The 24,241-nt window shown below is 28.1% G+C and overlaps 1 protein-coding gene across 1 annotated transcript in view; it reads right to left on the bottom strand.

Moving 5' to 3' along the window:
* The window catches only part of LOC123299646 (LIM and SH3 domain protein Lasp), a 55,084-nt gene that overhangs the window by 26,749 nt on the left and 4,094 nt on the right, over positions 1-24,241 (bottom strand). Inside the window, exon 2 of the mRNA XM_044881917.1 lies at positions 11,160-11,254. Coding sequence (XP_044737852.1) covers positions 11,160-11,254 — 95 coding nt within the window. The remainder of the gene's footprint in view (positions 1-11,159; positions 11,255-24,241) is intronic.

Raw genomic sequence — 24,241 nt, forward strand, 5'->3', positions numbered from 1 at the left:
GTTATTCCAAAAAATTACCTTAAAAAAAAATTTTATTTTGCTGAAAAAAGTTATTGTCAATTTTCCAAAAAACACCCGCTAATTTTTTAACAATGTTCATATTATACTTTCATTTAAGATATGGTATGGTTTTCAAACAGTCATCTAATAATGCTTAAATGTTTCAATAGCCTTTCATTTATCGAGAAAATTTTATTAAACGAAAAACTTATTTTGCTAAAGAAAATTATGACGTTTTTCAAAAAACATGACTATTCTATAAGAAAAATATCCATTTTAAAATTCAACTAAAATTCACAAAATAATTTTCAAACGCTTTTCTAATGATGATAGATAGTTTCGAAATAGATTCGTTATTCCAAAAAATTACCTTAAAAAAAAATTTTATTTTGCTGAAAAAAATTATTGTCAATTTTCGAAAAACACCCGCTAATTTTTTAACAATGTACTTATATTAGATAGGGTAATCATTGAAAATAGTAGCCAAACGGTGACCAATTCTACCGAAATTGTTTCAATAGCCTTTCATTTATCGAGAAAATTTGCTTAAAAGAAAAAGTTATTTTGCTAAAGAAAATTACGACGTTTTCCAAACATGACTATTCTATAAGTTAAATACCCATTTTAAAATTCAACTAAAATTCACTATATAGTTTTCAAACACTGATCTAATGGTGCTTAAATGTTTCAATAGCCTTTCATTTATCGAGAAAATTTGCTTAAAAGAAAAAGTTATTTTGCTAAAGAAAATTATGACGTTTTCCAAACATGACTATTCTATAAGTTAAATACCCATTTTAAAATTCAACTAAAATTCACTATATAGTTTTCAAACACTGATCTAATGGTGCTTAAATGTTTCAATAGCCTTTCATTTATCGAGAAAATTTGCTTAAAAGAAAAAGTTATTTTGCTAAAGAAAATTATGACGTTTTCCAAACATGACTATTCTATAAGTTAAATACCCATTTTAAAATTCAACTAAAATTCACTATATAGTTTTCAAACACTGATCTAATGGTGCTTAAATGTTTCAATAGCCTTTCATTTATCGAGAAAATTTGCTTAAAAGAAAAAGTTATTTTGCTAAAGAAAATTATGACGTTTTCCAAACATGACTATTCTATAAGATAAATACCCATTTTAAAATTCAACTAAAATTCACTATATAGTTTTCAAACAGTGACCTAATGATGATAGATAGTTTCGAAATGCATTCGTTATTCCAAAAAATTACCTTAAAAAAAATTTTATTTTGCTGAAAAAAATTATTGTCAATTTTCGAAAAACACCCGCTAATTTTTTAACAATGTACTTATATTAGATAGGGTAATCATTGAAAATAGTAGCCAAACGGTGACCAATTCTACCGAAATTGTTTCAATAGCCTTTCATTTATCAAGAAAATTTGCTTAAAAGAAAAAGTTATTTTGCTAAAGAAAATTATGACGTTTTCCAAACATGACTATTTTATAAGATAAATACCCATTTTAAAATTCAACTAAAATTCACTATATAGTTTTCAAACACTGATCTAATGGTGCTTAAATGTTTCAATAGCCTTTCATTTATCGAGAAAATTTGCTTAAAAGAAAAAGTTATTTTGCTAAAGAAAATTATGACGTTTTCCAAACATGACTATTCTATAAGTTAAATACCCATTTTAAAATTCAACTAAAATTCACTATATAGTTTTCAAACACTGATCTAATGGTGCTTAAATGTTTCAATAGCCTTTCATTTATCGAGAAAATTTGCTTAAAAGAAAAAGTTATTTTGCTAAAGAAAATTATGACGTTTTCCAAACATGACTATTCTATAAGATAAATACCCATTTTAAAATTCAACTAAAATTCACTATATAGTTTTCAAACAGTGACCTAATGATGATAGATAGTTTCGAAATGCATTCGTTATTCCAAAAAATTACCTTAAAAAAAAATTTTATTTTGCAGAAAAAAGTTATTGTCAATTTTCGAAAAACACCCGCTAATTTTTTAACAATGTACTTATATTAGATAGGGTAATCATTGAAAATAGTAGCCAAACGGTGACCAATTCTACCGAAATTGTTTCAATAGCCTTTCATTTATCAAGAAAATTTGCTTAAAAGAAAAAGTTATTTTGCTAAAGAAAATTATGACGTTTTCCAAACATGACTATTCTATAAGATAAATACCCATTTTAAAATTCAACTAAAATTCACTATATAGTTTTCAAACACTGATCTAATGGTGCTTAAATGTTTCAATAGCCTTTCATTTATCGAGAAAATTTGCTTAAAAGAAAAAGTTATTTTGCTAAAGAAAATTATGACGTTTTCCAAACATGACTATTCTATAAGATAAATACCCATTTTAAAATTCAACTAAAATTCACTATATAGTTTTCAAACAGTGACCTAATGATGATAGATAGTTTCGAAATGCATTCGTTATTCCAAAAAATTACCTTAAAAAAAAATTTTATTTTGCTGAAAAAAATTATTGTCAATTTTCGAAAAACACCCGCTAATTTTTTAACAATGTACTTATATTAGATAGGGTAATCATTGAAAATAGTAGCCAAACGGTGACCAATTCTACCGAAATTGTTTCAATAGCCTTTCATTTATCAAGAAAATTTGCTTAAAAGAAAAAGTTATTTTGCTAAAGAAAATTATGACGTTTTCCAAACATGACTATTCTATAAGATAAATACCCATTTTAAAATTCAACTAAAATTCACTATATAGTTTTCAAACACTGATCTAATGGTGCTTAATTGTTTCAATAGCCTTTCATTTATCGAGAAAATTTGCTTAAAAGAAAAAGTTATTTTGCTAAAGAAAATTATGACGTTTTCCAAACATGACTATTCTATAAGTTAAATACCCATTTTAAAATTCAACTAAAATTCACTATATAGTTTTCAAACACTGATCTAATGATGCTTAAATGTTTCAATAGCCTTTTATTTATCGAGAAAATTTGCTTAAAAGAAAAAGTTATTTTGCTAAAGAAAATTATGACGTTTTCCAAACATGACTATTCTATAAGATAAATACCCATTTTAAAATTCAACTAAAATTCACTATATAGTTTTCAAACACTGATCTAATGGTGCTTAATTGTTTCAATAGCCTTTCATTTATCGAGAAAATTTGCTTAAAAGAAAAAGTTATTTTGCTAAAGAAAATTATGACGTTTTCCAAACATGACTATTCTATAAGATAAATACCCATTTTAAAATTCAACTAAAATTCACTATATAGTTTTCAAACACTGATCTAATGGTGCTTAATTGTTTCAATAGCCTTTCATTTATCGAGAAAATTTGCTTAAAAGAAAAAGTTATTTTGCTAAAGAAAATTATGACGTTTTCCAAACATGACTATTTTATAAGATAAATACCCATTTTAAAATTCAACTAAAATTCACTATATAGTTTTCAAACACTGATCTAATGGTGCTTAAATGTTTCAATAGCCTTTCATTTATCGAGAAAATTTGCTTAAAAGAAAAAGTTATTTTGCTAAAGAAAATTATGACGTTTTCCAAACATGACTATTCTATAAGTTAAATACCCATTTTAAAATTCAACTAAAATTCACTATATAGTTTTCAAACACTGATCTAATGGTGCTTAAATGTTTCAATAGCCTTTTATTTATCGAGAAAATTTGCTTAAAAGAAAAAGTTATTTTGCTAAAGAAAATTATGACGTTTTCCAAACATGACTATTCTATAAGATAAATACCCATTTTAAAATTCAACTAAAATTCACTATATAGTTTTCAAACAGTGACCTAATGATGATAGATAGTTTCGAAATGCATTCGTTATTCCAAAAAATTACCTTAAAAAAAAATTTTATTTTGCAGAAAAAAGTTATTGTCAATTTTCGAAAAACACCCGCTAATTTTTTAACAATGTACTTATATTAGATAGGGTAATCATTGAAAATAGTAGCCAAACGGTGACCAATTCTACCGAAATTGTTTCAATAGCCTTTCATTTATCAAGAAAATTTGCTTAAAAGAAAAAGTTATTTTGCTAAACAAAATTATGACGTTTTCCAAACATGACTATTCTATAAGATAAATACCCATTTTAAAATTCAACTAAAATTCACTATATAGTTTTCAAACACTGATCTAATGGTGCTTAATTGTTTCAATAGCCTTTCATTTATCGAGAAAATTTGCTTAAAAGAAAAAGTTATTTTGCTAAAGAAAATTATGACGTTTTCCAAACATGACTATTCTATAAGTTAAATACCCATTTTAAAATTCAACTAAAATTCACTATATAGTTTTCAAACACTGATCTAATGATGCTTAAATGTTTCAATAGCCTTTCATTTATCGAGAAAATTTGCTTAAAAGAAAAAGTTATTTTGCTAAAGAAAATTATGACGTTTTCCAAACATGACTATTCTATAAGATAAATACCCATTTTAAAATTCAACTAAAATTCACTATATAGTTTTCAAACACTGATCTAATGGTGCTTAATTGTTTCAATAGCCTTTCATTTATCGAGAAAATTTGCTTAAAAGAAAAAGTTATTTTGCTAAAGAAAATTATGACGTTTTCCAAACATGACTATTCTATAAGATAAATACCCATTTTAAAATTCAACTAAAATTCACTATATAGTTTTCAAACAGTGACCTAATGATGATAGATAGTTTCGAAATGCATTCGTTATTCCAAAAAATTACCTTAAAAAAAAATTTTATTTTGCAGAAAAAAGTTATTGTCAATTTTCGAAAAACACCCGCTAATTTTTTAACAATGTACTTATATTAGATAGGGTAATCATTGAAAATAGTAGCCAAACGGTGACCAATTCTACCGAAATTGTTTCAATAGCCTTTCATTTATCAAGAAAATTTGCTTAAAAGAAAAAGTTATTTTGCTAAAGAAAATTATGACGTTTTCCAAACATGACTATTCTATAAGATAAATACCCATTTTAAAATTCAACTAAAATTCACTATATAGTTTTCAAACACTGATCTAATGGTGCTTAAATGTTTCAATAGCCTTTCATTTATCGAGAAAATTTGCTTAAAAGAAAAAGTTATTTTGCTAAAGAAAATTATGACGTTTTCCAAACATGACTATTCTATAAGATAAATACCCATTTTAAAATTCAACTAAAATTCACTATATAGTTTTCAAACACTGATCTAATGGTGCTTAATTGTTTCAATAGCCTTTCATTTATCGAGAAAATTTGCTTAAAAGAAAAAGTTATTTTGCTAAAGAAAATTATGACGTTTTCCAAACATGACTATTCTATAAGTTAAATACCCATTTTAAAATTCAACTAAAATTCACTATATAGTTTTCAAACACTGATCTAATGATGCTTAAATGTTTCAATAGCCTTTCATTTATCGAGAAAATTTGCTTAAAAGAAAAAGTTATTTTGCTAAAGAAAATTATGACGTTTTCCAAACATGACTATTCTATAAGATAAATACCCATTTTAAAATTCAACTAAAATTCACTATATAGTTTTCAAACACTGATCTAATGGTGCTTAATTGTTTCAATAGCCTTTCATTTATCGAGAAAATTTGCTTAAAAGAAAAAGTTATTTTGCTAAAGAAAATTATGACGTTTTCCAAACATGACTATTCTATAAGATAAATACCCATTTTAAAATTCAACTAAAATTCACTATATAGTTTTCAAACACTGATCTAATGGTGCTTAATTGTTTCAATAGCCTTTCATTTATCGAGAAAATTTGCTTAAAAGAAAAAGTTATTTTGCTAAAGAAAATTATGACGTTTTCCAAACATGACTATTTTATAAGATAAATACCCATTTTAAAATTCAACTAAAATTCACTATATAGTTTTCAAACACTGATCTAATGGTGCTTAAATGTTTCAATAGCCTTTCATTTATCGAGAAAATTTGCTTAAAAGAAAAAGTTATTTTGCTAAAGAAAATTATGACGTTTTCCAAACATGACTATTCTATAAGTTAAATACCCATTTTAAAATTCAACTAAAATTCACTATATAGTTTTCAAACACTGATCTAATGGTGCTTAAATGTTTCAATAGCCTTTTATTTATCGAGAAAATTTGCTTAAAAGAAAAAGTTATTTTGCTAAAGAAAATTATGACGTTTTCCAAACATGACTATTCTATAAGATAAATACCCATTTTAAAATTCAACTAAAATTCACTATATAGTTTTCAAACAGTGACCTAATGATGATAGATAGTTTCGAAATGCATTCGTTATTCCAAAAAATTACCTTAAAAAAAAATTTTATTTTGCAGAAAAAAGTTATTGTCAATTTTCGAAAAACACCCGCTAATTTTTTAACAATGTACTTATATTAGATAGGGTAATCATTGAAAATAGTAGCCAAACGGTGACCAATTCTACCGAAATTGTTTCAATAGCCTTTCATTTATCAAGAAAATTTGCTTAAAAGAAAAAGTTATTTTGCTAAAGAAAATTATGACGTTTTCCAAACATGACTATTCTATAAGATAAATACCCATTTTAAAATTCAACTAAAATTCACTATATAGTTTTCAAACACTGATCTAATGGTGCTTAATTGTTTCAATAGCCTTTCATTTATCGAGAAAATTTGCTTAAAAGAAAAAGTTATTTTGCTAAAGAAAATTATGACGTTTTCCAAACATGACTATTCTATAAGTTAAATACCCATTTTAAAATTCAACTAAAATTCACTATATAGTTTTCAAACACTGATCTAATGATGCTTAAATGTTTCAATAGCCTTTCATTTATCAAGAAAATTTGCTTAAAAGAAAAAGTTATTTTGCTAAAGAAAATTATGACGTTTTCCAAACATGACTATTCTATAAGATAAATACCCATTTTAAAATTCAACTAAAATTCACTATATAGTTTTCAAACACTGATCTAATGGTGCTTAATTGTTTCAATAGCCTTTCATTTATCGAGAAAATTTGCTTAAAAGAAAAAGTTATTTTGCTAAAGAAAATTATGACGTTTTCCAAACATGACTATTCTATAAGATAAATACCCATTTTAAAATTCAACTAAAATTCACTATATAGTTTTCAAACAGTGACCTAATGATGATAGATAGTTTCGAAATGCATTCGTTATTCCAAAAAATTACCTTAAAAAAAAATTTTATTTTGCAGAAAAAAGTTATTGTCAATTTTCCAAAAAACACCCGCAACGTAAAAAAAACACTCAGAAAATTCGCGAACACAAAAAATTTGTACTCACGCACATTACCATGTCTTTCAAAATTCAAGAAAATTTTCCAAAAAAAAATTTTTTTCATAAGAAAATTTTCTTACATATTTTCCGAAATTTTCCATATTTTTTTTGTTGAATATCTTATTTTTATTACTCATTGTTAAACGTTGCTTAAAACTAGCGTAAGCAAAATAAATTTGTTGGTCATAATAATACAAAGAGGATGATTTTCCCAAGATTTTCTTATTAATTTCACTTTTTATGGGTAGCTTAATGATACTGGGAGTTGATCTTATAATATAGCGTTCTAAATTATTCCATTCTAAGTCACAAATAATGTTTTTTTTTTTATCCTTTATTTTCTCGACTATTTTTTTTTGGTGGGTATTTTTTAGCGGCCAACTTCAGCTTCATTAATTTTTAACCTGTATAACTTCCTTTTAAATAATATTTGGGTATTCGTTGTGTGCGTGGTTATGGTAGGGACAATAAAATCGATGCCAGCGCTTCCAGTTAAAAATTTTGGCGTTAAAGGAGGCTGTTATGACTAATTTGCAATTCTTTACATGTAAATGTTATAAAAAATGTCTAATTAAAATTATTGAAAAACACTAATTAATTAAACTTAATGCATTAAAAATTGTGAAAATGAAAAAAAATTGTGAAATCAAATTGAATAAATCGTATTTTTTAAATATAAATTATCATAATTATTTATTTAAATATGTGAGACAATAATATTAAATTTTCAATGTAAGCCATAAATGCAATCTATACAATTATATATGCATCCATACAATTCTATAATTAAAGTAGTGTATTGTTACCATGGAAATGCCTAATAAAACTACCGCATAGTGCGAATTGCATGATACTTAAATTAAATGTTTAGACATTTAGCTTGAATTGAAAATGAGTCGTAGAGTTTCCTCTTTTCATTAGAACCCGAGATATAAGTGTAAATGTCTAAAAAAGTGCTATTTTTCCGGTTTTCTCTCGAAATTTTTAAATAACTTTTATTATAATAAATATTTTTGAAAAATTCTTTCAAGGGGTTAATTTTAGAGAACAAAATTATCAGTTTTTACATTTTAAACGAAATTATTGCTTAGTATGACTGGTAGCATTATAAACGATTAAATTACCTATAAAAAGTTACTGCATATTTCGAAAAAACGACATTGATTTTCGGATTCAGCAGAAAGGAATACGACGGAAAGTTTTCGTGGACCTCAATCGGCCAAGAAAACCTAATCAGCGGCCGGAGTATAATGAGTAAAAATATTTTTGTTGCGGTATACCACGTATTAAATCATTCAGTAATAATCACATAAATACTTATTGAAGCCATATTATGAAATGCTAAAACTATACCAAGTGTCTCAAAATTTAAAATTGTTAGCTTTTTAACACGTTTTTATTAATTTCATTATATGTAACTATAACTAACCAACCAACTGGCAATTTAATATTTTATTCCCGTTTTTCACTAAACGGACAAACAAAAACAGGTAATAACTAAACTTTTTGAACCCTGGCGTGTTTTGCGACATGCCAGTTGGTATTATTATTATCCAATATGAGTTTTTAAACCATGTATATATGAAATATATATAGTATATTAAATGAAGGTGTTCATAGAATCATCTAATTAGTCCATTTTCGGTTGTCCGTCCGTCTCCCGTCTGTCAACACGATAACTCAAAAACGAAAAAAGATATCAAGCTGAAATTTTATAGCGTGTTGAGGACGTAAATAGTGAGGTCGAGTTCGTAAATGAGAAACATAGGTCAATTGGGTCTTGGGTCCGTAGTACCCATCTTGTAAACCGTTAGAGATAGAACAAAAGTTTAAATTTAAAAAATGTTCCTTATCGAAAAATAAACAACTTTTGTTTGAAACATTTTTTTGTAAACGTCACTGTTTACTCACGAGGGCACACATTAGATGCAAATTTTATAAGTATGTATTAATATGGGATTATCAGTTATGTATGTGTGACATGTATAGTTATATGTGTAATGTGATAGAGTAATCAACATTGTCTATATATGGTATTTCCACAATTAACTCAGTCAATTGTTTGTTTTCACTTGTTTAAATTATTATTTTGGGTTGGCTTCAGTTTTATTTTTGTTTTTCAGGTTCTAAAAAACACAAGCGCAACATAAATTCAACTGCCCGTTCGATAGTGAGCAATTAATACCATTCAGATTTTTATCAAAACATTGTCGCTGTAATGTTCGATTAACCTACCTTAAGTAAAATGTATGAACTAAATTTTGAAGCTCCCAGTATCAAATAAATATTTTTATTTTATTTTTAAATAAGAGTGTAGTAACATATAGACACACATATATTTTATGAACACCCAACATTTTTTAAATATTAAATTGTTGCAAAATCAATTAATGACATACTTTTTTTCTTAATTATTATTACAATTGTTTAGCTATAAATAATACAAAAAAAACATTTTTTATATTTTGTAATTATTTTTAATCGTCTCTTATCCGAAAAAGGTATGTTTACACTACTATTTTTTCATATTTATTAAATATGTATTTTGACGGTGATTACCGCTCTCTTAAGGAGTTATGCAAGGATTGAATAATCCTAGGGATTTCAATAAAACTTTATAAATACATTTTTTGATTAACAAAGTTTTCAAAAATCACAATAAATTCCTAGGTCATCGGGCTTTTTATTAATATTTTATCGTTCGAAGTTGGCTGAAAAAATGATGAATCATTTAGGTTATCCTATTCAATTGGATTTTTTTATATCAAAAAATCTAGAGAGTGTGATAATAAACGATTTAAAATATTCAAACAATCTTATAGTTTATTATAAATATTATCGACGATAATAAATGAGAACTCTAGGATATTTCAAAATAAAATTCGATTTTTGTCCTAATTTCCTAGATCACGACTAGCTAATTCTTACTGATGATGACTACTTGGTAGTTGAAATACGTATTTATAAAATACAAAAAACTTATCTAGGAAATTGGGACAAAAATCGGAATTTACTTATAGTTTATAATAATACCATAAAAATATAAGGTTGTCGATCGAAAATCCATCATTTGATGAACAGAGACGACTATAGTCAGAGTATTGATGATTGAAGAGCGATATCTATATTATCACATTTATAAGCATCACTTGTACATAATATATTATATATTTTGGTAGTTGCGTGGTATTTAAAGCTAAAAATAACTCATTATTTGATTACAAAGCATGTATTTGGTTTATATGTATGTACCGTGCAATAAACCAAAACATTTTTACAATACTGTAGATTAACAATCCCCTTAAAACTTTGATAGTTGCTTCATCACACCGAGACCAACAATTTTTCTATCTTCGAAAATTCTTTAAAGTGGGGAGTTCTTTTTCACATAGCATGGAAACTTTTCGAACGTACCCACAAGTTTTACCTTGACGGGCATCTTTTTTTTTTTCAATTTTAATAGGGAAGTGATTAAAAAATAATTTCAGAAATCGATTTTCGGATAAAAAAATTAAATTTTTAATGGTTTTTGTTTACACCACTTTATCCCGGTTTTACTTGCTACGAAATCCCTATCCCGCGTAAAGACTCTTAAGCTTGTGCTTGCCATCAAAAAGTTTCGGAGCTATATAAAAGAGAATGCTGCACTTATAAACATTTTTGTAGATAAAATAGTTGGAGTCGGTGTAATGAAGCCACTTCCAAAGTTTCAAGAGAGCGGTAATCTCAAATTAGGATCATATCTCACAGGCTAGCAAGAAAAAGGATTGCTTTGCATTTCCATAGATTTTTTATATTTTCCATGGTTCTATCTTCACGATTTTTGATAGCTAGCAAACATCTTAAAAGTAAAAGATGAAAAGACTGTAACACTCGGGGTAAAATAATCTAATATGTATAAAATCAAACAAAAAATACTTACGCTTCGCAATAAGGTTGTTTGTTGAAACCTTTGTACGTACGCATATTTAAGGTCATACCACATCCTTGACATTTGAAACAACCTTTATGCCATATCTGTAACAAAAAACAAACGGTTTTAAATTTTCTAATTCTTTAAATTTACAAAGTAATATGAGTATTTATAAAGACTGCAACGAGTGATTTTTAAATGATTGACCGTCATAAAACATTTAAACTTTTTACTTAATTATTTTATGTGTTAAAAAACACGATCAAATGTAATTCAGACTTGCTTCAGACAAGGTATACTAAGTTTAGTACCAAGTTTTTAACGCCTAAAAATATTGATGCTATGAACAAAATTTTGGTATAGATGTTCATAGAATCATCTAATTACTCCATTTTAGGTTGTCTGTCCGTTTGTCTGCCAAGGCAATAACTCAAAACAAAAAAAGACATCAAGCTGAAATTTTTACAGCTTATTCAGGACATAAAAAGTGAGGTCGAGTTCGTAAATGAAAAAGTGAGGTCGAGTTCGTAAATGAGCAACATAGGTCAATTGGGTCACTGTTTACCAGTGTGATCGCAAATTATGTACAATTTGTATAGTATGTTTTATATGAGTATATCAGTTATATATTGGTGACATGTATGTATGTGTAATGCGACAGAGTAATCAACACTGTCTATACATGGTATTTCAACAATTTACTCAGTCAATTGTTTGTTTTCACTTGTTTTTAACTAAAAAATATCTGAATAAAATGTAAAATAATTTTTCCAAACTTAAGTTTTGTCTCAAAATTGCAAATTCTGAGTGAGCCATGAGAATATTATGAAGAGTACCTTTTTCGTAGTTAACAATTAACTTTATTTAAATTCCATCCTTAAAATTCTTTAGCTCCATGGGCGTAAAAATTAGGTGGGTTTTAGCTTCTAAAAACCCCCACAGTCTACGCCCATTAACTGACATTATTTATAAGGTTGATATGAGTTGTTTTGTATGAAAAACAGTGTCACCGCACCAAATTTTATCAAAATCGCGCTATCCGTTCTAATGTTATGGAAGGAAAACGATCTCAAAATTTCAATGTCAAGAGCGTATAGCGCCAAAGCAGAGCAACTTTTACTAGGGCAAGGTTAGCCAAATCGACTTATTTTGAGCTAAGCTATATGTGGCAGAGCACTGTAAAGACATTTCAGAGACACCCTATAGTTGTAGTATAGATTGAAAAAATATATTTTATTGTAATTTATCAACAAATTGATTTAATCAGAAAGTTATTTAAGGCAATATATCTATTTACTCTCCAGCCGAACTGAAATTTTAATAGTTATTGTACCATAAACATTCTTTTGTAATCTTTCGGTAGTAATTCTAATTATACATAAGACTTAAAAACTGTAAGACACGCAAAAAATCATTTTGTTAAATGATTAGTACTATTTTTGCAAGATAAAATCAATGGTTTTTTTTACACATTTCATTTTAAATTTTCAAATAAAACATACCATTTGCTAACTTTTATTTAACTGACTTTTGTATACATATTGTTTTTTTTGACTTCATTTGTATATTGCTGATTGACGTAAATCGTGAGAATTATATGATTAGTGTATTTTAAAAATACATTTTGCATTGTTTACGAAATGATGTACTTCCAACAAAACTAATAAACACTCGAATTGGTCCGAATGTTTCTGATTGCATACAAAGTGTATCATGATAATGTAGCAAGAAAATTTAAGATACCATGTCCAAAATTTAGAAATAATTTCATTTATTACTAGATGTACCCAGCAACGCGTTGCTATGTTAAACGACATATCAATTAAAACACACATCAAAATAAAAACAAGTAAAAACGAACAGTAGACTGAGTTAATTGTTGAAATATCCTGTAAAGAAAGTATTGCATGTCAGTGCCTACAATATTTTTTTATAAATTAGAAGAGTTTAAAAATCCAACACAATTATTGCCGCCAATTAATTATTTTACACTTTAAAAAATTGAAAACTGTGCATATATTTTAGCTGTGAAAAACAATCCCTTCGAGGGTTATGGAAAGGAGATAGGTGAGATCAAGAGAGGTGGAGGCTATAAAACGGTGGTTTTTATTTTTAGTCCAGTGAAGGGGGGGGGGGGGGTCAAGCTGGTCTTATACATTTAAACGAGCAATTTTTGTATATACATCGAATCTCGGAAAGAGCTATAATGATTTGCATGAAATTTAGTATGCGGGCGGGGAAAAGTCTAGCTTGGTTTTATTTTTAGAAAAACTACGTTTTATCTCGGAAACAGCTCTAATGATTTTCATGAAATTTTGTATGCAGAGGATTTTTGGGGCGAAAAATCGATCTACCTAGGTTCAATTTTTAGAAAACATGCTTTATCTCGGAAACGGCTCAAACGATTTTCATTAAATTTAATATGTAGAGGATTTCGGGGACGAAAAATGGAACTAGCTAGGTTTAATTTTTAGAAAACGTCGTTTTATCTCGGAAACTTAAATCTCGGATTTACCAAAAACAAAAAAAATAACGAGCAAAGCTCGGTCACCCAGGTACTTGTATTATTATATTCTTAATAAGTATAAAAAAATTTTGAATTTTCTCTTACTATGGCCATAGCGAGACAACATTAATTCACTACCTGTACTCTGAACCCAATGAACAAGTCTGCTTTAAAAAAAGTCCGCTATATGAGAGGAGTAGTTAGTAACCATACCCATAGGGTATTCCACTATTTTTGAAAAAGTACTTCAAAATGTTAATTTTGCTAACAAAAAGACACTAAAAATTTATTTCGCAAAACTACACACGCTTTCTTGTCAAAAACTTAAATTAAATTTTAAACCTTTTTTAAACTGTCAAAAACGCGGGCATCCAATTTGATGACGTAATATGCGTATCAATATACGAAATAACACAAATAATTTTGACAGATATATGCATAGACATCTGATTATAATAAATATAAAAACTTATTATCTATGTATACATTATACCCAGTTGTCTACACTGAACTAATTGATGGTCTATGACTTATACCGATATCACATCACAGCAAGACTTACCCACGTTTTAGGTCACGTGATATACAGTTTAAAAATTACGATTTTTAATTTTAATATTTTAAAAAGAAAAATGTGCTTTTATGACTCGAAGTCAGAATATTTAAGTATATTTTTACATAAATTTTAACTTTTTTCAAATTTCATGATTTATTTTTGACTAACGATAATACCCTATTATTTATTATTTTCCAATAAACAATGGTATTAATTCCAAAGTTAAAGCTTTCATTTTTACTTGGACACCCTTTCTGAAAATTTCGCAATGATTAAAAATACCTACGTAAATATTTATAGCTTATATCGGAAGTAAGTTTTTTTCGTACTAAGCAAACAGTTATAAATTATAAATTAACAACAAGCACACAAAAAACTTCAATTACAATGTAAACAATCTTTGTCATAAAATAAATCTTTTAGCGCTCTGTGAGGCTGAGCTACCGACAAAATTTTTGTAAATTGTTTATAACAAAACAATATTTTTCGTTTGAACGTTGTTAATTGTGAATAATTTTATGAATATTAAAAGTAAACAATTATTTTGTTAATTAGTTAAACGAAGTCATTCACACTGGCTTGCTTGCTGCTGTAACAATCTATACAGGATGATTCATTTTAATCTATTATGAGCTCGTTTTGAAGTAAACCAATAAAATAACTTGTAGAGTTTGATGGGAAACATCATATTTAGACATCAGATTAGACCTAGTTCTTCGGGTTTCTTTAATTGCCAATTTAGATCCTAAACGGTAAGAGATAGAATAACACTTTAAATTAGAAAATTTATCCTCATAAAAGAATTAACAATTTTTGTCTAAAACATTTTTTCGAAAAACGTTAGCGTTCGGAGAAAATGCAACGCTTAAAAATAATGACATATTTTTAAATCGCATTTCTGCCGAAAGCTGACAATTTTCGAAAAAATAGTTTAAATGAAAAATGTTAGTTTTTTATTATGAGGATCAACTTTCTAATTTCAAGTGCTATTCTATCTCTTACCATTTAGGATCTAAATTGGCTATTAAAGAGACCCGAAAAATAAAATCCAATCTGATGCCAGAACACGAAAACATGATTTCCCCCCATCAAACTCAACAATTTTAATAGGTGGCGCCTATGGTGAGATATTCAGGTGTATAGATTAAAATAGCACACCCTGTATATACTTTATTGTTCTACATTACATTTAAAAAATATTTATGGTTTAAAAATGGTTTTTACGATCATCCGCCAGGAAACTAAAATTCTGAGGATAGTATTGGACGTTGCGTCAGGAAACTAGAATTCCCTTCTCACTCTCCAGGCCAACTTTTTTTAACAAAAAAAAAAAAAGTATCAAATTGTTTGAATAAGAAAAAAAAAAGTATTTTAAAGAAAAAAAATTATTTTTCAAAATGTTTTAATCCCTTGAAAAAAATTTTTGGATGCTTTTGGAGCTATCAATTTTCTATTATCTTTGAAAGTTTCAAAGATAGTTTTACAAACAAAACTTTATTGTTGAAGTGGCGGGAACAGAGATAAATAAGAAATATTTGTCTTTTATATTTGGTAAGCTATCAGATGCTTTTTATACCATGTATATATGAAATATATACAGAATGTTCGATTTACATCTAGGCATATAAATATCACGAGTATGACAGAGTACATGCGTTAAGCAATACATCTAAGTAAGAGGTATTATAGGTGTTATATGAAATTGCAAATTTCATCTATTCATCTATTCAACTAAGAAACTCCCACTCTCCAAGCGTCTTACAACTATTTCAACGCATATCGAAGCTTCAACACATGAATATAATACCTCTCACTTAGATACATTGCTTAACGCATGTATTCTGTCATACTCGTGATATTTATATTCCTGGATGTAAATCGAACATTTTGTATAGGTATATGAAGTTTAGTCCCAAGTTTGTAATGCTTAAAAATATTGACGCTACCAACAAAATTTTGGTATAGGTGTTCATGAAATCACCTAATTAGTCCATTTTCGGTTGTCTGCCCGTCTGTAAGTTTCTTATAAAAAAAATAAACACTTTCGTTTAAAACATTTTTTAGTAAGCATCACTGTTTACCCGTGAGAGCGCAAATGATATCTTATCTTATATATTTAAACGAGCAATTCTTGTATATATATATCAACGATCTTGGAAATGGCTCCAACGATTTTCATGAAAATGAGTATGTAGGGGTTTTTTGGGGCGATAAATCGATCTAACAAGGTTTCATTTTAAAAAAACGTCGTTTTATTCGTTTTTTCATGAAAAACTGAAACCGGCAATGCAAATTATAACTCTTCCTGACATCTATTGGTGTATATCGTAGTTAATGAAATACAATGCAAATTATAACTCTACCTGACATCTATTGGTGTATATCGTAGTTAATGATTCAAATTGGTATTTGTGTGGAGACATTTAAAACGGTCTTCTATTAGTGATAAAATTTGTGTCTTTTTAAGAATACCGAGCAAAGCTCGGTCATCCAGATATTTATATATTACATGGGAATATCGGTTATGTGTGTGTGGTTATCTCTCTTTACTTACATAAACAAACGATTGCGTAATCAACACTGTCTATACATGGTATTTGAATAATTAACTCAGTCAATTGTTTGTTTTTACTCGTTAAGTACACATAAACACTTGTCAACAGTCTTTCTCTGGAAATTCTTTATCATTTTTAGTAGTCAATAGTAGCTTGTACATTTTATACAGACTTTACGTATAGCTCCGAATACCAGCGGCTATAAAAACAGTATTTTGTATACTTTTTTTATAGAACAGTAAAAAGTATTTACCAACAAAAAAAGTATAATACTGTTTGATTGAGAACCCTATGTTCTGGCTCTCAGAATTCTGACATTCAAAATTTTCAAGATTTATTAAGTCGTTCGCCATTCTGTTATATGAATTCGAATTTAACCATCATTTTGTCCAATGTTAGCATACATACTAAATCCAACAATTATGATATAAAAAAACTGATATTTTATATTCTTGGGAAGTAGTATTTTTCTTGTTTAAAAACAGCAAAAAAAAATTAAAAAAATGAATTATAAAATTCTTTAAATTCTTATAGTTAAATTCTTATAACTCTTATACCGAGTAGAAGCATTTGTTACGCACCAGATTTATAAAATATATAATAGGTATCTAGTATTTTAATATCAAGTATATAAATTTTATAAAGATAATTTTAAATTTTATACCTAATTAAATCTAATTAAAATAGACGTACAAAATATGATAACGTTAACAGCAGCGCAATTGAAAAATACCTTTAAATTAATTTGAATCGAACACAGTTATTAAATCAATGTTGCTGGATTAGATTTAGATTCTACACTACCGTTTTATTTCTAACGTACAGATTTTATTAAACCATGTATATATGAAATATATCAAGGTATACTAAGTTTAGTCCCATGTTTGAAACGCATACAAATATTGATACAACGTACAAAATTTTAGTATAGGTGTTCATAAAATCATCTAATTAGTCCATTTTCGGCTGTCTGTCCGTCTGTCTGTCTGAAATTTGTATAGCGTGCTCAAAACATAACAAGTTAGGTCGAGTTCGTAAATGAGCATCATAGGCCATTTGAGTCTCGGATCCGTACGACCCATCTTGTAAACCATTAGAAAGAGAACAAAAGCGTAATGTAAAAAAGGTTCCTTATAAAAAAATAAACAACTTTTGTTTGAAACATTTTTTCGTTAACAGCACTGTTTACCCGTTAGGGCGAAAATTACAAAGTATGTATTATATGGGAATATTAGTACGTATGGCTAGCTAATTTGACTATCTTTCTTTACTTACAAGGCAACACTGTCTATACATGATATTTCAATAATTAACTCAATCAATTGTTTGTTTCACTTGTTATATGTAACTTCCGCACTCTGTATTTCAAAAGAATTGGAATAATATCAAGAGTAATCTGACACCCATTAATAAAAAAAAAAAAATTTACAAAGAGCTGGAGTCAGATATAGCAACAATATAATTCTTAATATAGAATCTGCCAATGCTGACGAAGAAATTGGATCTGAATCAGAATTGGCTTACCAAGCCTTTATTTACCAGCGTTGCCCCGAGTCTTGGATAAAGCAAATAAATAGACCCTTGGTTTGCCAACCCTTATCCTAGCTTCGGCTATGGCTAATAAATTAACTCTTAGCTTGCCATCTCTTTTCTAAGAGTCATCATTGGTTTGCCAATGTTCACTAATTTCGATATTATACTAGTATTTAAATATCGGTCGTGTAGTCTAATCAACAAGTTCCAATAACGTAATATAAAAATACTGAGGTCTAGAAAAATGTACCAGAAGCGTTTTTCAGCAAATAAAAATTTCAAAAGTTATAAACAATTATTTCGTTTTTCGTTGTAAACTAAAAAAATGTTTAAATAATTGACGTAAAATTTTTCTGAGAGTCCTTCATATATATTACCTAATAATGGCAATAATTGCAGAATTAACATTCGGAACATTTTTCAAAAATTTGGGTATTTTTTAAAATAATTTTGATGTTTTATTGTACTAAAAAGTAGAAAATAATTTTATCTGTAAGTCACTCATACCCGACTATTTGTAAAAGCTTGAGACGGTTAATTTAAAATATCAAAAATGAATCGGAACGCCTCATCTACTCCACATGCCTAATTACTTTTTGATTCATTATTGATATTAAGCGCCTCAAGCTTTTACAAATAGTCGGGTATGAATGATTTATAGATAAAATTATTTTCTACTTTTTAGTACAATAAAAGCTTGTCCCTTAAAAAGTATTTTTTATAAAAAATTTTTTATAGTAGGAACTAGAAAGTTGATAAATTTGCCACATTTGGAATTAAATTTATTCTGCATAGCACAAGGAATTTCAAACAAAAGTATTCTCAAAAATTTCCGTATGCGAAGTCAATGAAAATTGCAGTTGGGGTATTACGTAAAACAACCTATTTATCAGTGATATAACGACAGTGAAATATGTTTGATGATAAAAACTGCCCTCTTCATTAAACATATGCACCGTACCATATGTTCAGTTTTATATTAATAGTAATATATTAAATATTGTATTGTAAGTATGTTTGTAATTTTATTAAATTATTATGAATGAAACGAGATAAATTACTCGTTGAAACTCGCAGTATGTATACTCAATGTCAGAAAAAATGCTCGTTTTAAAACATTCTAAGTGTTACTATTATAACATAACATATGATGAGTACGCTTAGAATGTTTTAACTGAGGCATTTTTTCTGACAGTGAGTATACACTGAAAAACATCTTAATTTCAACTGATATGAGGTTGGCTCAACCTCATCGCGAGATCAAATATGGCGAATGGTGTCACGAATGTAATACAACTACCGTACGGGATTGAATGGTGAAGTTGACACAAATGCATGAGTTGTTTGTATGAAAGTAATATATGGTTCAAATATTATTGTTTTGAAATGCAACAAAGTTTTAAACAATCTTTTTTTGATTGGTTTTACCAATCTTATAAATATAATAACAAAATAGTCTCTATCGATGCTTGTTGCAAATATACCAAAAAATGGTATATATTATAAAAATGATCAATAAGTTTATTTCAAACTTTCTATAAGTTAGTAACAACAATCTTCATGTAGTTGGTTCAATCACATATGGACTAGACATGATAGATATGTGATCATTATAGCCAAATCCTCTATTTAAAGCAAATGCAAAGAAATCTTTTAATTCATCGGTTCGCTTTATTTACACGATTATATATTCCAACTAAGTACAATTTTATTTTCCATCAATAAAATGCATGACTTTAAACTAAAATCAATGTCTTTCATAGAAGTAATGATTTTGTTTATTTAACTATAGTGATTTTGTATCATGAATTCATATTTTAAATTCAATCCCATTCTATTGTAAATACAAATATTTAGCTGTACTTCCAATCGTTAGACAATTGTTTGAAAGTATTTTTATTTTGTTTCAATATGAAACAGCCAATTTCGGGATAAGGTTGTCATCATTTTAATTTTTACCAGTGTACCTATACCTAAGATCAGATATAAATTTTATTTTAATCACATTTTCAGTTTTAATGATGAATTATGATATTACTTGACGAAATTAGGCGAAATATTAAATGAAATTTTTCTATATCTGGCTTAGTTTTCTAAATAGCAACGATTGAAAATTTCGGTTTAATTATTCAGTCTTCGGAATTTTGAAAAGCCAGATATCGAAAAATTGTATTCTTACTTTTCGTCTAAATTTATTAGCTCAGTTGGTTAAGGCATAAACAATTCCATCCGCGGTATACTTAGGTAGCGGGTTCGATTCCCGCCGTCGCAACAAAATTAATTTAATTAATAGTTATGATGGGCTGGTGTAGTCCATGGTATATGCATGAAGGAGGAGCACTCAGCTTCTGAAATTGAGGAGCTGATAAATGAAAATTATAAGCGGAAAGGTGGTAAAACACATATACGGTATCACAATGGGCTCTATAGCCTAAGTGTGTCCTTCGTGGACAGCCAATATAACCTAACCTAACCTGTTATCTAAATTCATCAAGTTAAATCCCCCCAAAATTCATAATCAAGATTGAAAATATAATAAAATTTCAAACGCTAATCTATCCTGCTACTAAATTTTAAATATAAAGTTAGAAATTAAACAAAACACATTGGATTTTCAAAAAAATTATTAATGATTATATTATTTTAGTTTGTTAGTTTTAATTTAGAGTTAAGCTTTAGCTTTCAACTAATAATAATAATAATCATAACAATAATAATAATAATTCTTATTAAAAAACACTTGCTCATTACCATATATGAATCAGTAACTTAAAATTATGATGTCATTTTTTATGTGTACTGTGTTCTTACTTATTAAAACCACATACATATTACACACATGCATGTACAAGATGCTTCAAAAAATAGGTGAAACAAATGCATAAAATTGTCTTCTAAATAGTAATCAAAAATATCTTCTAAATAGTATGGATTGCTATCCTTTACGTGTTAAATATCGGCAAGTTAATTTATAGCAGCTTACAGAGACGAGGAATAGTCCCAAAAAAATTTTTAGAGCTTTATGTCATCGACAAATACATCTTCGAAATTTTTCGTGCAAAAATACTTTTGGTTGCATGCTGTTAGAAATCTCTTAACCGTTTTTGAGAAAATTTAAAACTTATATCTACCCAACGATGCCCAGATAAATAACACAAGGGTATTCAATGGAGTAACTATCAGCATTTTGTCATTCCTCGTTTAAAGCCCTTGAGACTTTAAAATTCCAATCGAGAATTGTCTATGAGTACTAAAAGGGCTTGAACTAAACTTATGGCACTAAACAAGTGAAAACAAACAATTGACTGAGTTAATTGTTGAAATACCATGCATAGTCAGTGTTGATTTCTTTATCACATTACACATACAAACATGTGACACATACATAACTGATAATCAAGTATAGTACATATTATAAAATTTCCGCCTAATTGGCGCCCTCACGGGTAAACAGTGATGTTTACGAAAAAATGTTTCAAACAAAAGTTGCTTAATTTTTGATAAGGAACATTTTTTACATTTAAACTTTTGTTCTATCTCTAACGGTTTACAAGATGGGTCCTACGGACCCAAGACCCAATTGACCTATGATGCTCATTTACGAATTTGACCTCACTTTTTACGTCCTGAGTACGATGTAAAAATTTCAGTTCGATATCTTTTTTCGTTTTTGAGTTATCGTGTCCACAGACGGACGGACGGACGGACAACCGGAAATAGACTAATTAGGTGATTTTATGAACACCCATGACAATTTTTTTTTCCTAGCATCATTATTTTTAAGCGTTACAAACTTGGGACTAAACTTAATATACTACGTATATTTCATATATACATGATATAATAAAACAATTAGGCTGATTTTAGTACAACATACTGGAAAGAAACGAAGGAATTGACTCACTAGTACAAAAAGCTACGATTGATATATCATGATGTTTCATAATTTACCGTATCAGAGACTGAATGCGGCAAGCTTATCTTGAATACTGTAATCTCGTGAAGAGCATTAGCAGCCAAATTGTGCATAGGCATAGCTATTTGACTGTGCGCGGTTGAAATTGATGAAGAACTCCTAATAGAACATTGTTGATTGAGCTGTTTTCTTCATAATTTGAAGATAAAAAAAGACTCTAAATCTACAGAGAATCATACTCCAACCATTTTTCAAAAGCTTTTTTTAGGGTGTCCGAATTTATGTAAAAAACACACCCTTGAAAAATATCAGAAAGTTCAAAATCAGATACAGTGATTAGTTATGTTGTAATATTTAGTTTCATATCGTTTTTAAATGGTTATAAATCAATTTAAGAAAAAATTGATTAATCAACTTTTTAACGTCAAAAGCGATAGAAAAAATCATGCAGATGAAGAAATTTCTTTTAATTTTTTACCGTAAAGATAGAGCTCTTTAAGTTATCGGCAGTTTTTTTTCTTATTTACTGGAAAATTTTGCTTTTTGGTGGTAGAAAGTATAGAATATTTTAGTCCAAAATTTGGGTCCAATCCATCCTGAGAGCAATTCCACCAAAGATAACGTGAGCCCTCTGCATTGCCTCTGACGCTGACCTCAAAAAAATCTTCCTTTTGCCAAAAGGAATTAGGATTTAAGCAATCATAAGCTGTTTCTTAGAATGAACTGTACATATAACATGTTAAAGAGAGCGTCTGCAGGTACAATCAGTGAAGGTGATCCTAGGTACATCCGGGTGTGAACCATGGTATATCATGATGTTATACCATGGTTCGCACGTTTTTATCGATAGTTGTTATACCATGTATATATGAAATATACATAGTATATTAAGTTTAGTCCCAAGTTTGTAACGCTTAAAAATAATGATGCTAGGAAAAAAATTTTGTCATAGCTGTTCATAAAATCACCTTATTAGTCCATTTCCGGTTGTCCGTCCGTCCGTCCGTCTGTGGACACGATAACTCAAAAACGAAAAAAGATATCGAGCTGAAATTTTTACAGCGTATTCAGGACGTAAAAAGTGAGGTCAAGTTCGTAAATGAGCATCATAGGTCAATTGGGTCTTGGGTCCGTAGGACCTATCTTGTAAACCGTTAAAGATAGAACAAAAGTTTAAATGTAAAAAATGTTCCTTATCAAAAAATAAACAATTTTTGTTCGAAACATTTTTTCGTAAACATCACTGTTTACCCGTGAGGGCGTTAAGTAGGCGGAAATTTTATAATATGTACTATACTTGATTAACAGTTATGTATGTGTCACATGTTTGTATGTGTAATGTGATAAAGAAATCAACACTGACTATGCATGGTATTTCAACAACTAACTCAGTCAATTGTTTGTTTTCACTTGTTTAATAATTAAATTCTCAAAAATAATATATAGTGTAGAAGAATAACAGTGCTATAAACAGAGACAATTTTCATTGTAATATTTAAAAAAATGGCTTTAAAATATCACATAAATATAAATTTTCATTCTAGATACTACACCTTCTCCTATAATTATAAATTCGATAATTTTATGAGCATTTTTATTTCCATCCACCAAAATCTAGTCGCAAAGATTTCCTTTTTTTAAACTAACGTGAACATTTCCCGTGAGGATGTAATTTATCCCATATGGCTGGGGATGTAATTTATCCCATATAAATACGATTAAGAAAAGCATATTTGAATCTTTTTTTTGGGGACTCTGTACATGTACCAAGTGCGGTAATTATTCTTAATTAATATATTTGAAAATGAAATGACATTTCATTTTTATAGTACAATATTATGTACGCTATGCCATGATGTTATTTCATAAACTAGATAACGTTTTTTTTATGATTATAAAAACAATTAAAATAGTTTGTAAGTTATTTAGAAGCGCGACCTTTTTTTACAGCTCGTCATTTTCACGTGTCAAAAAGGTGCCAGTGACGTGACGTCCTTAATATTTCTTTTAGTAACGTAATAATAT

This window comes from Chrysoperla carnea, chromosome 5, assembly GCF_905475395.1.
Source record: "Chrysoperla carnea chromosome 5, inChrCarn1.1, whole genome shotgun sequence".
NCBI classification, from domain to species: Eukaryota; Metazoa; Arthropoda; class Insecta; order Neuroptera; family Chrysopidae; genus Chrysoperla; species Chrysoperla carnea.